At 53.8% G+C, this 13,505-nt stretch overlaps 1 protein-coding gene across 1 annotated transcript in view; it reads right to left on the bottom strand.

The window, feature by feature from the left end:
* Positions 1-13,505, bottom strand: part of SHISA6 (shisa family member 6) — a 161,817-nt gene that overhangs the window by 141,336 nt on the left and 6,976 nt on the right. The window contains exon 2 of the mRNA XM_059864557.1: positions 9,369-9,529. Coding sequence (XP_059720540.1) covers positions 9,369-9,529 — 161 coding nt within the window. The remainder of the gene's footprint in view (positions 1-9,368; positions 9,530-13,505) is intronic.

Here is a 13,505-nt window from a genome sequence, read left to right as displayed (position 1 = left end):
GTGAGAGCAGGAGCTGGAGGAGCAGCATTTGTACTTGTGGAAAGAGCTCAGCACCCCCCAAAGGGCCAGAGCCCAAGTGAGCACCACGGGCAGCACAGCAGCTCCTCAGGGAGCTTGGCTTGCTGACCTGGGAGATCTTCTCCAGCTTTAATGATTCCATGGTTCACATTGAGCTCAGGCCCTGTACCTCTGGGATGGGCACCAAGGAGGAGAAACACGCAGAGAGCAGCCTCAGAGGGAGGGGACAGCACTGGCTCTGTGCTGTGGGGCTGCCAGGGGGGATACAGAGAGGACAGAACTCCCCAGGACTCAGCTCCCATCTCTGCTCCGGGACAGGGACAGCACCCAGGGGACAGCTGGAGTTGGGCAAGGGGAGTTTGGGATGGGTTTAGGGAAAGGTTCTTCCCCCAGAGGTGCTGGCACTGCCCAAGCTCCCCAGGGATGGGCACAGCCCCGAGGCTGCCAGAGCTCCAGGAGGGTTTGGACAGCCAGGGGTGCCCAGGGTGGGATTGTTGGGGGTCTGGGCAGGGGCTGGACTCACGATCCCTGTGGCTCCAGCTCAGGAGATTCTCAGGTTCCATGCATTTCAGACACTGAAAGCCATGTTCTGGACATTCAAAATTTACCTCCGTGCTTTTGGGAGGGGCCTCTCTGAGCCCTGGGGCAGCCCCTGGGACTGGCAGTGGTGGAACATCTGTGGGGGGGTCTTTTAGAGGGCAGCTCTTATCCACAGAAGTGATTTACCACCAGAGATAGAGGTGTTGGCACAGCTGACAGACCAGGGACAGATTTGGGAGAGAGCTGCAAAAGGCCAGCCACATATTTTAGAGTTATTTTCCTGAGGAGGATTTGATGAGATGTGAACTTCATTATTTGCTAATGTTGCAGCACAGAGCCTTGTCCAAAGCCCAGGAGAGTCAGAAGGAATCTTTCCATTAACTTCACTGATTGTAAGTGAGATTGTGACAGATGTACTCCCTTTCCCTTCCTCCTCAAATATTTTAAATCCAACAGCACGAGCTGATGTGTCCTTTCCTGGAGGAGGGCATGGCTCCCTCTCAGGCCTGCTCCAATAAATAACCCTGGGGAGCCTTTCAGGTCAGAGGGGCTGAGGGTGTTAAAGCTTCAGGCAAGGGGAAGTGAGGCAAGAAAACTCAATTCCCAACGTGGCTGAAGGGCCAGAAGGAAACAGAGCCTGCACCAAGGAGAAAAGCTGTTTGCAGACAATAAAATCGTCTTCAGCATGAGCCAAGCCTTGCTGCTGTGTGCCAGCTTAGAGAAAACCTCCAGAAAATCCCCTTGGCATGCTCCAGAAGGAGGGGATGCCCTGGGGACATGGGCTGTGGAGGAGTTGCCCCAGGTAGAGAAATCTGCTGCAAGAAAACCAAAGGCAAAGTGTTGGCCTCAGCTCTGGGCTGGGGCTGAGCAGAGCTGAGACAAGCCAGGGACAGGCCCTGGCTGAGCCCTTTGGGCTGTGGGTGCTGCAGCAGAACCTCATCCCTCAGGTCTCCAGAGGCTTCAGCAGTGCCTCGTGCTGGGAAAGGCTCCCAGTTCCCCTGGGCGAGGTCTGGGAGAGCTCCACACCTGAGCTCAGGTGTGAGGGACTCCTCACACACTCAGGGCTGAACCAGGTCACTCTCCAGCCCTGTCACCTCTGCAAGCTGAGCTGGTTCTGCATGGCAAGGGTGCCTCAGAGCCTCCCAGAGCCCATGGCCACTGCACTGTCACCTCTGCAGGCTGAGCTGGTTCATGGCTAAGGTCCCTCAGAGCCACCCAGAGCCCATGGCCACTGCACTGTCACCTCTGCAGGCTGAGCTGGTTCATGGCTAAGGTCCCTCAGAGCCACCCAGAGCCCATGGCCACTGCACTGTCACCTCTGCAGGCTGAGCTGGTTCATGGCTAAGGTCCCTCAGAGCCACCCAGAGCCCATGGCCACTGCACTGTCACCTCTGCAAGCTGAGCTGGTTCTACATGGAAAAGGTCCCTCAGAGCCACCCAGAGCCCATGGCCACTGCACTGCCACCTCTGCAAGCTGAGCTGGTTCATGGTAAAGGTCCCTCAGAGCCACCCAGAGCCCATGGCCACTGCACTGTCACCTCTGCAGGCTGAGCTGGTTAATGGCAAAGGTCCCTCAGAGCCCGTGGCCACTGCTCTGGTGGGGGCTGTGGCACCACCTGCACTGTCACCTGTAATAAAACAGTGTGACCCCCACCAAAGGAAAGGATTGGCATCTGACTCCATCGATTCAGAGTGCTGAAATTAAACCATATTACATTACATTATACTATATTAAAGAATATTATACTAAAAACCCGTGACTGTCTGAGACAGCCAGGACACAGCTTTGAGTGATTGGCCAAGGAATCAAAACAACCCTCTGCAGAATCCAATTGACCAAATCACTTCAGGTAAACAATCTCCATAACACGTTCCACATGTGCAAAAACAGCAGGAGCAGTAAGTAGAGATAAGACTTGTTTTCTCTTCTCTCTGTGCTTCTCCGGGAATAAATCTGTGAGAGAGAATTATGTCTCTGTGTTCAGAGAATGTGAATGGCACTGCCACCTCTGCAGGCTGAGCTGGTTCATGGCAAAGGTCCCTCAGAGCCACCCAGAGCCCATGGCCACTGCACTGCCACCTCTGCAGGCTGAGCTGGTTCATGGCAAAGGTCCCTCAGAGCCACCCAGAGCCCATGGCCACTGCACTGTCACCTCTGCAAGCTGAGCTGGTTCATGGCAAAGGTCCCTCAGAGCCTCCCAGAGCCCATGGCCACTGCACTGCCACCTCTGCAAGCTGAGCTGGTTCATGGCAAAGGTCCCTCAGAGCCTCCCAGAGCTCATGGCCACTGCACTGCCACCTCTGCAAGCTGAGCTGGTTCATGGCAAAGGTCCCTCAGAGCCCGTGGTCACTGCTCTGGTGGGGGCTGTGGCCCCTGGGCCCTGCTGCAGTTCACTGCTCTGGGTGACAATGCCAAGGATAAAGCAGCCAGCCTCTGTCCCAGTGCATTTTTGTGCAGTTTAAAGTGAAAATAACCCAGCTGGGAACAGAAGGAAGCTGATAGTGATGGAGGCAGAGCATAGATTGAGTTGCAATATCTGGGCAGGGGTCCAGCAAGAGGGGAGGGGACATTTACCGATTCTGGCACACTCTAATGGAGCTCTGCTTCCAGCTCCTCACCTCTGTTTACACTTCCATGGAGCGTGATAGGATCAGCAATCAGGAGCCAGGGGAGGCCCAACACACACAACGTGCTCATAAAGATTTCATTCTTCACTGTGTCAAAAAGCAACTTTCTGGAGGCCAATTTAATTGTTGCCAATACCGGTTGCAAATTGGCCTTAACATTTTAAATTGATGTTTTCTGTAAACTGCCCTGATTAATGGGAGAAAAAGATTGTGTTTCTGCCTTTCTCCTGAAGATCTAATGGAGGTTACAAACAGTAATTGATCTGGCAGGACACAGAGAGGGAAACGGGGAGAGTCAGAGCTGCTACAGAAATGATTTTACCTGTCCACAGCTACAGAATGGCACAGCTGCTTCGACAGTGGGCTTGCTTGGCTTTGCTCCCTGAGGAAACTCTCAGCAGCTTTAACTAAAGTTCCTGAGCTGCAGGCAGAGGAGTTTGGCTTTGGGGGAGGGCATGGAGAACCTGGAATTAATCTGGATCCCCTGGGCTTTGGGGAAGGTATTGATAACCAGAATGAACATGGATCCCCTGGGCTTTGGGGAAGGCATTGATAACCAGAATGAACCTGGATCCCTTGTGCTTTGGGAAAGGTATTGATAACCAGAATGAACCTGGATCCCCTGGGTTTTAGGAAAGGCATTGATAACCTGGAATGAACCTGGATCCCCTGGGCTTTGGGGAAGGCATCGATAACCAGAATGAACCTGGATCCCCTGGGCTTTGGGGAAGGCAGTGATAACCTGGAGGGAACCTGGATCCCCTGGGTTTAAAATAAATAAATAAATTATTAAATAAATAAAGCTGTTGCCATAGTAACCCCCAGTTTCCAGATATCACCTGGCAGAGAAGCACCTTGTGGCTCTGGGCCTGCTCTGTGTCCAAGGAAGGCTAAATCCCACCCAAAGTTTGGGAGCAGGCACCTGGTGCTTTTCCTCAGCCTCTGGATGCTGCTCTGGGCTCCTGCGGGTGTCATTTTCCTCTCTATGTGTGCACACTCACACCCTCCACCTCCTCCTCTGTTTCCCCACAACAGCCAGACTTTCTGAGTTATTTCTTCAATCTTTTTTTCACATTTGTCACTTGTTAGCTGCTTTAGCACACGAGCCCCTGCCATCAGTCACGGGGGAAATTTGGGTGTGAGACACCAGAAATTACTGCAAATGTTGCTGCTTTCCAGCCCCCACCAAGCTCACTGGCAGATAAATCTGCACTGGGGATGCTTTGTTGTCTCCTGTGCCTCGTTAGTGGGGCAGAGCTTTCCCAGAGGTTCTTTTACAGAGATTACCCTAAAACTCCCCAGCTCAGTGGAAGGCTCAGGAGAGCAGAACAAACCAACATCCAGAGGCAGCAGCTGGTGAGGCCGAAGGAGGCAGGAGGCTCTGGGACCCCAAACCTCCCCCAGGTGAACATCCCCAGCCCCTGGCAGCCCTGCAAGGATGAGGCTGGGTGTCCAAAGCAGCAAGGCTAAGAAAAGATAAGCACAGAAATATTTGTGGCAGTTACACAGATCCATCTGGAGCCAGGGCAGGTGAGGTGTTGGAGGTGTTGGTGCTCCAGCTCCTTCTCCTGCCTTTCCAATCCCTTCTCCTGAGTTCCTGGGGTCTAAAGCTGCTTGGGACAGCAGCCTAAATTTCCCAGGGGAGGTGGAAGCTCTGACTGAGGACACAGGACTGGAGGAGCATCTCTGTGCAGCCATGGCCAAAGTGAGGATCCTAAATCCTCCACCCCACAGAGCAGCTGGTGTCCAGTGTGAGGATCCTAAATCCTCCACCCCACAGAGCAGCTGGTGTCCAGGGTGAGGATCTTAAACCCCTCACCCCACAGAGCAGAGCAATGGTGTCCAAGGTGAGGATCCTAAATCAATCTTCCACCCCACAGAGCAGCTGGTGTCCAAGGTGAGGATCCTAAATCAATCCCTCACCCCACAGAGCAGCTGGTGTCCAAGGTGAGGATCCTAAATCAATCCTTCACCCCACAGAGACAGCTGGTGTCCAGTGTGAGGATCCTAAACCCCTCAGAGCAGAGCAGTGGTGCACTCTCAGCTCTCCCTGTCCTGCTGGGATCCTCCCCTTGGCAATGACATTTCAGGACACCCAGTAACTCTCCCCCTGGAAATGCTCTGAGGAAGAAGCTCTGACATTTTGGGGTGGCTCAGAACAGGCATTATTAACCCTTTGGGGTTCCTGGGAGGGAGGCCCTGGGCTCCCCATACCAGGGATGTGCTGGCAGGAGCACAGATGGAGCAGCTCTGACTCGCCCCAGCTCCTACAAATCCTCCCGGTTCCAGAGCTGCTCCTGTTCCTCTCTTGTCAAATGTCAGGGAATGGCAAGAGGAGCATGGAGACAGCAGATCCCCGTTCCTGGAACACTCTGGGTGTTTTCCAGGTGCTTTCCCTCATTCCTCACCCAGCTGCACTTAAGCAGTTCCTCACAGCCAAGCGCAGGGGCTGGAGAACGGCCGGGATCGTTTCCCACCTGCTTTGTGTTCCCCTAACAGCTGTAAAGGACAGCACAAACGGCGAGCAGCAGGGGCTGGGACGCCTTGCACACACTGCACACACAGCCCCGGGCTGATCCTCGGCAGATCCATTCCAGCAGTGCTGGGGATTTGGGGGAGAAGCTGGCTAATTCCGTCAGGGAGGAGTGGAAGAGGTTTGGAGCAGAGCCCAGCTGATCTGGGGAAGGGAGAGAGGGGAACGGGGAAGGAGGGATGGGGGGAAGGCACTGAGAACCTGGGGGGAGCCTGGGTCACCTGGGCTTTGGGGGATGGCACTGAGAACCTGGGGGGAGCCTGGGTCACCTGGGCTTTGGGGGATGGCATTAAAAACCTGGGGGGAGCCTGGGTTACCTGGGCTTTGGGGGAAGGGTCTGATAACCTTGGGGGAGCCTGGGTCACCTGGGCTTTGGGGGATGGCACTGAGAACCTGGGGGGAGCCTGGATCCCCTGGGCTTTAGGAAAGGGCAGAGCCCTGCTGAGCCCGTGGGGAGCAGGGCCAGGGGCACAGAGCCCTTTCCCAAAGTGCTGCTCAGGGTGGAAGTGCTCCTGGGTTTGGCTGGAGATGTTTGCCACAATTTCCATGAAGATTTAAGGCCTGCCCTGCATTTGTTCACATTCAGAAGGAGCTCACAATGTGCCTCTGGGTGCGAGGCGCTGCTGAAAGCAGCACTTTGAATGCATCCATCTCTGGAACATCCTGACTCAAGCTGCTCATTAAAAGCCTTCCCCAGATAGATCAGGCTAATCAGAGCACTGGCCTGTGCTGTTTGCTGCATTCCAAGTGGTGATCCTGGCCACCAGCTCTTCTCCACACCTGCAGGTCCCAGCACGGGTGAGGAGCAGATTTTAACCCTGGGGAAAGTCTCCCTGTGCTCAGCCCTCCCCTGGCACCTCTGGAGCTGGATCCAGACCAGAGCATCCCCTTGGAGAGGCAGTGGGATATTCTGAGCATGATGAGGCCAGCAGAATATACAGAATATAAATCTAGGCCAGAGTCTTGTGGTGGTGTTTGAGGGTCCCCAGGACGAGGGAAGATGAGAATCTTGACTCCATGTTTCAGAAGGCTGATTAATGGGATGGAGGGACAGGACAAGAGGTAGCAGTCTTGAGCTGAAAGAGGGCAGATTTAGATTGGATATTTAAGGGAAGAATTCCTCCCTGTGAGGGCAGGGATGTGCCACAGTTGGGACAGCCACAGTACACAGAGTGTCACCATGCAATTTCAGAAAGCTTCAACCCAAACACAGCAGCACCATCCCACTTCAGAAGGCTGCAGGCATCTGTCCCTCTTGCCCTTCAGCCCACCCTTTTATCCCCTGCTGCCCCTGCACTGCCCCTGTGTGCCCTCTGCTCCCTGGGGTGGTTGCTCAGCACCCCTGGGCACTCCATGGCTCATTGCTGTCAGTGCTGCTCACCTGCTTCTCACCTGCACCCACTGGGGATGGGGCTGGGCCACAGCCCCGTCCCAGTGACCCCAAACTGTGTCACACACAGCCCAGTGCCCCCAAACTGTGCCACAGCCCCAGCCCAGTGACCCCAAACTGTGCCACACACAGCCCAGTGCCCCCAAACTGTGTCACACACAGCCCCATCCCAGTGACCCCAAACTGTGCCACACACAGCCCAGTGACCCCAAACTGTGCCACACACAGCCCCAGCCCAGTGACCCTAAACTGTGCCACACACAGCCCCATCCCAGTGACCCCAAACTGTGCCACACACAGCCCCATCCCAGTGACCCCAAACTGTGCCACACACAGCCCCATCCCCAATCCCCACAGGGACACCCTGGCACAGGTGCCCAGAGCCACTGGGGCTGCCCCTGGATCCCTGGCAGTGCTCAAGGCCAGGCTGGACATTGGGGCTTGGAGCACCTTGGGGCAGTGGGAGGTGTCCCTGTCCATGGCAGGGGTGGGACTGGAGGTTTGTAAGATCCCTCCCAGCCCAAACCAGTCTGGAATTCCTTTGGAGCAGCAGTGGGAGCTGGACTCCTCTCCTCTGCTCTCAGCAGAACCTGCTCAGGCTGCTCTGCTGGGCCCCTGCAGCCTCAGGGACAGCCACCTCCATTTGTCACTGTCACCCACAATCATCCTGCTCACTGACACCAAGCCAGCCTCACAGAAAATGAAGCCAAGGTTTATTTAGCAGGACTTAGGGGCACCCTTCCAATTATAAGTTTGGAAACAAAAGTTCCAGGTCAAACAAGCACCAAACTCAATCAGCCCCTGTGCAGCGAGGACAGTCCTTGCTGGCTGCCTCAGCTCTCCTCCTCTGGGCTTTCTCTGAGCCACAGCCACCAGACCTGCTGCTTCCCAAACCCTACAGCTGTGGGCTCCTTCAGCCAGTCTGCAGCCCCAGTGAGCAGCATAGTTTCTTCCTCTCATAAATTTAACTTACATATGAGAAATCACACCAATTCTCCAAAAACCCTGGGAATTTCATGAGAGGAGAGGGGAGAGGGGAGAGGGGAGAGGAGAGAGGAGAGAGGAGAGAGGAGAGAGGAGAGAGGAGAGAGGAGAGAGGAGAGAGGAGAGAGGAGAGAGGAGAGAGGAGAGAGGAGAGAGGAGAGAGGAGAGAGGAGAGAGGAGAGAGGAGAGGAGAGGAGAGGAGAGGAGAGGAGAGGAGAGGAGAGGAGAGGAGAGGAGAGGAGAGGAGAGCCATCCCCCTGCTCTGCCTGGCTGCCTGCTGAACCATTTGCCATCCCAGTTTTAGGTTGCACAGTTTGCTGTGGCACAGAGGATGCTCTGCTGGCTCCTGGCACAGCCCTGAGTGTGGTATTTGCTTCCTCCCAGCAGGAAGGAGGAATTGAGAATCTGCCTCCATGTTCTTAGAAGGCTAATTTATCATTTTATGTACTTATTTTATATTAAAGAATGCCAAACTCAAACTACTCTAAAGAATAGAGAAAGGATCTCACAGAAGGCTTAACAAGATACCAGTGGAAAACCTGTGACTCTCCAGAGCCTTGACACAGCTGGATGTGATTGGTCATCAACTTAAAACAATTCACATGGAACCAATCAAACAATTCACCTGTTGGATAAACAGCCTCCAAAGCAGCAGAACACAGGAGAAGCAAAGGAGATAATATTGTTTTCCTGGCTCCTGGCATGGCCCCAAGAGTGTTATTTGCTTCCTCCCAGGATGAAGGAGGAATTGAGAATCTGCTTCCATGTTCTTAGAAAGCTAATATATTATATATGTTATGTTATGTTTATTATATTATATTATATTATATTATATTATATTATATTATATTATATTATATTATATTATATTATATTATATTATATTATATTATATTATATTATATTATATTATATTATATTATATTATATTTATTACATTACATTATGCTATACTAAAACTATACTAAAGAGTAAAAGGATCTCACAGAAGGCTTAACAAGCTACTAATGAACAACTTGTGACCTCTTCCAGAGCCTGGACACAGCTGGATGTGATTGGTCATCAATTTAAAACAATTCACATGAAACCAATCAAACAATTCACCTGTTGGATAAACGATCCCCAAGCCACACTCCAGAGCAGCAAACACAGGAGCAGCAATCAGATAATTATTGTTTTCATTTCTCTCTGAGGCTTCTCAGCTTCCCAGGAGGAAATCCTGGCAAAGGGATTTTTCAGGAAGGTGTCAGTGGCCCCCGAGGGAGCAGCACTTACCTGGGTTGCTCTTGGAGGTGCGCACTGGGGTGTACTGGTTTTTGGAGGAGGTCCTGACTGGGGTGTTCTCTTTGGGGGAGGTATCTATGGCCGAGATTGTCTCTCTTTCACAGTGTCCAATTGGGATTGGTCCCTGCTGCCTTAGGATGTCGGCCAGAGCCCTGGGAAGACAGGAAAGAAAGGGGGAAAATGCATTTTAACCCAGCTGGAATTCAGTATTTCAGAGCAGAATGGAACAGGGTTCAGTGTTTGTACTTGTGAATCCAAAGCAGCTGGGTTCGTACCATAAACAGAGAAAAAAAGCAACGATAGCAGTGATACTAAAATTTAAAATATGGCCTAAAAGCTCTCTTTCTTTCTGTGTATCTGCTGCAAGGATTTCCAGGCCATTGTCTGGTATCTCATCTGCTCTCTCTAACTCACTTCAGCCCAGGGTGATGGTGCCTCTCCATCATCTCCCAGAGCAGACAAACTGCTCCTGGCACACAGAGCACTGCCTCCATCAGGAGCCCCTGCTGGGCCCAGCCCTGGCACCTCCTAAAAGTGACACCAAAACCCCCCTGCCCAAGCCCAACTCCCTTAAAACTGACTGGGATCAGGATCCCCACATCCTGAAATCCCTGCACATGGCTCAAATCCCAGCAGTGCTGGCAGTGTTTTTAAAGGAGGAAAGGAAAATGGATTAACCAATGTGCAGGGGTTGGTGTCGGCACAGCTCAGAGCCTACCCTGAGCTCTGTGCTCAGCAGGGATTGCTGTGATGGCTGAGTTCTCCCTGCCATTCCCAGGGAAAAGCAACATCACCCAGTTCAGCTGCAGCCAACGGTTTTGTCTTGGACATTAGAGGGGTTTTCCCCTCTGTGAATATCATGGACACATGAAATGCTCTGATTTTCCTGGGACAGCCCCGGGTCCCCTGCTGGGCCTCAGGAAAAGCAGGAAAGGGGTGGCCTCTGTGGGCTGCAAGGGACAGTGGCACTTGGAAGCTGATGGAGTTGGAAAATCTCTTTTCTCCTGGCAAGGGGAACATGTCTGGAGTCAGCTCAGGTCCCAGGGAAGGTGTCAGGAGGAGACATCCCCTCACTGCACATTAATGAGAGGGATGCTGGCATTGCTCATTGCCACTGGCATCCCTTAAATGCCACAGGTTCTGGGCTTTCAGATGAGAAATAGTTTGGGCCCTGGGTCTGTTCCATTTTCCAAATCATTTCCTCTCCAGACTCCTGTCCCTGTGCATAATGGATTGCAATACTAATGTCTCCACAGAAGGAACTCTTGGAGGATCTCAGAGGCTCCTGAGCAGGATCACATTCGTTCAGCACCAGCCTGTACAGAATAAGGATATTTTTACCCTTTTTTGGGTTGTAGAAAGAGCAGACCTGGAGGCTATAACCACCCAGGGGATACCTGTGTGTGCACACAGAGTGACCCTCGTGGGGTGAAGGGATTGTTGTTTGCAAGGACAGGAGAGCACAGACTGGGCCAGGCCCGGAGAGAGGTGAGGGTGGCAGCCACGAGAGAGGGATGCTGAGCCTTGAGCAGTGTATTTCCATAAATCCTGAGGGGGTGGAAGCTCAGTCCCCCCTAAAAGAGGCAGATTAGTTGGTGACAGTCCCTTGGCTCTAGCTGGCTCAGTGCCCTCTGCACAGACTCACTGGAATATTTGTGTCCCACGTGTGCAGCCAGTTGGGCACAATTAGTGCCACTGATGTCAGCAGCCCCCTAATCACCTGCACAAGGATATGAGACACTCCAGAGCCCTTCCTGTGACGCCACATCTCTTATCTGAGGAGCACAAAGCTCGCTGGCTGGAGCGTGGCACTGATAAGGATTTGTGACACCTTTCCCTCACGTCACCGCCGTGCCAGCGCTGGGCTCTGCCACCCTCCCCCAGAGCAGCCAGGGGCCAGCTGGGAGGCTGCTCCAGGGGCTGCACTGCCCTGGGGGAGGGAAATCCATGGATGTGCCCCGTGGCTGGACAGCCCAGGCCAGGCCCTGCTCCCTGGGATGGCTCTGGTGGCACTCTGCACGAATTTGGGGAAAACCCCAGCGGGATGAACACTGGGGTTCATCAGTTTTCATTAGGAAAAATCAAAAGGATTTGGTGTAAATCCAAAGGAATTGAGGGGGAGGATGGAAGCAGTGGGGAAGCAAGGCTGGCCATCCGCTGGGGAGTGGGGCTGGAAGGGGAAGTGACAGACTTGGATCCCAAATGTGGCTTTAGTCAGGGAGAAGGTGAAGCTGCAGGGCTGGGAGGGACCAGCTCAGTGCCCCTCTAACCCAGCCCAGAACCTCAATCTGCTCCCTGAAATTCCCACGAGGACTGCTGTCCTCCCCACAGCCTTCTTGGCAAAGTGTTGTCCCACTTTCCCCACACCCAGATTGCCAACACCAATTAGCAGTGGGAGTGTTAATTGGGGAGTGTTCAGGGACACGGGTGTCCCTTCTGCTGTCACCAGGGCAGCTCTGGTGACAGCTCCAGCAGGCTAGGAGGGAAATGAGGGAATTGAGGTTGGACTGAGGGGTCTGGGGGTGCTGGATGGGGAGGGCACAGGGAAGAGCTGCCTGTTCCCAGCAGTGCAGGGGGTGCACACTCAAAACTTCCCTGATTCACCTTCTGAAAATCCCCTCTCGTGCAGACCTTAACCAGGGCTGCTAGCAAACAGAACTTCCTGTTCCAAGTCCCTGTGAATGTGGGGAGGAATGGAAGGAGAGTGACCAAATGGGTCTGGCAGAGCACAGTGGAGGGAGCAGTGCCTGGCTGAGCTGCAGCTGCTAAAAGCAGAGCAGGGATGGAGCTGGTGGCAGAACTCCAATCACTTCAGCACAGCCAGGATTTCAGTAGAAAAAAAAGCCAGGTTAAAGACTCCCCTATGCTCTGTTACTAACTGGGAAAGAAGGAGGCAGTTATTGCAGGAGATGGATTTATCCAGCCTGCAGCCAGCTCACCTGGAAGGGACAGCTCTCTCTGAGAGACAGCACTTGGGTCACAGCCACTGTCACAGAGAGCAGCTGTGCATTATTCATGGCCTGGCTGCTGTCCCCACACCTGCTCTGTGCCCTGGGCAGCTCCAGATGCTGACCACACCTGGGGCTGGCCACTCCTGGGACATTCCCACATTCCTGGGGGCTGCCAGCTGTGTCCTCTGTGTCCAGGGCTGGCCACTCCTGGGGCATTCCCACATTCCAGGGGCTGCCAGATGTGTCTTGTGTGTCCAGGGCTGGCCACTCCTGGGGCATTGCCACATTCCAGGGGCTGCCAGCTGTGTCCTGTGTGCCCAGGGCTGACCAGACCTGGGGCATTCCCACATTCCAGGTGCTGCCAGCTGTGTCCTGTGTGCCCAGGGCTGGCCACTCCTGGGGCATTCCCACTTTCCAGGTGTTACCAGCCAGGTCCTGCATGCCCAGGGCACACAGGAAAATCAGATGTCTCCTGAGAAATCTTAATGCCAAACACAACTTGGGAAGCTCTTGGAATTTAATCTGGCTCCAAAGACAACCACTTCACACACCTGGCACCAATGTCCAAACTGAAAATCTCTGGCTGTTGCTGTGACGTGGACCCGCTGTGTCCAGAGAACAAAACTGTTTTGGAAAGATTTGGTAATTAAAAGCTTAAAAGGAACCTTTCCAAGGGGTGTTTCTCTGCAGAGAGATGTCACCCTGAGCACAAAGTGTCCTCAGCAGGGCAGGACCTGCACCTGGGCCATGGCAGAAGATTGGTACCCCCAGGTGCTCGAGGCTCGGGATGGCTGCAGGAGGGAGCAGCCCCTGGGACCCCCAGGTCCCCCCTGCACCTACCCAGCTCCAGCCCCTGCTCTTCCCAGAACAATGGGGAGGCTCCCTGCAGGGAGAGGCACCAGGGCTGCTGGGGAGAGCGGGGAGCTGTGCAGGACAGAGAGCAAAGAAAGGAGAGAAAATAAAAGCAGCAGCTCTTGCTGGGTGGGAAAGGCTGTGGGGATGATGCTGGGCTGGCCCAGCTCTGTCCTGCTCTGTGCTGTGCATCCCCAGCACAAACACAGAGACAGCACCCACTGCTCACCCAGAGCACCTGGGGAAGGGTCGAGCTCAGGGGCTCAGGGTTCACACCAAATCCTCTGCTCTGAGCACGGCTCGGGGGCTTTGAGCTCACTGAGGA

This window comes from Haemorhous mexicanus, chromosome 20, assembly GCF_027477595.1.
Source record: "Haemorhous mexicanus isolate bHaeMex1 chromosome 20, bHaeMex1.pri, whole genome shotgun sequence".
In the NCBI taxonomy this organism is placed as follows: Eukaryota; Metazoa; Chordata; class Aves; order Passeriformes; family Fringillidae; genus Haemorhous; species Haemorhous mexicanus.
This window is presented reverse-complemented; position numbering and strand designations above follow the sequence as displayed.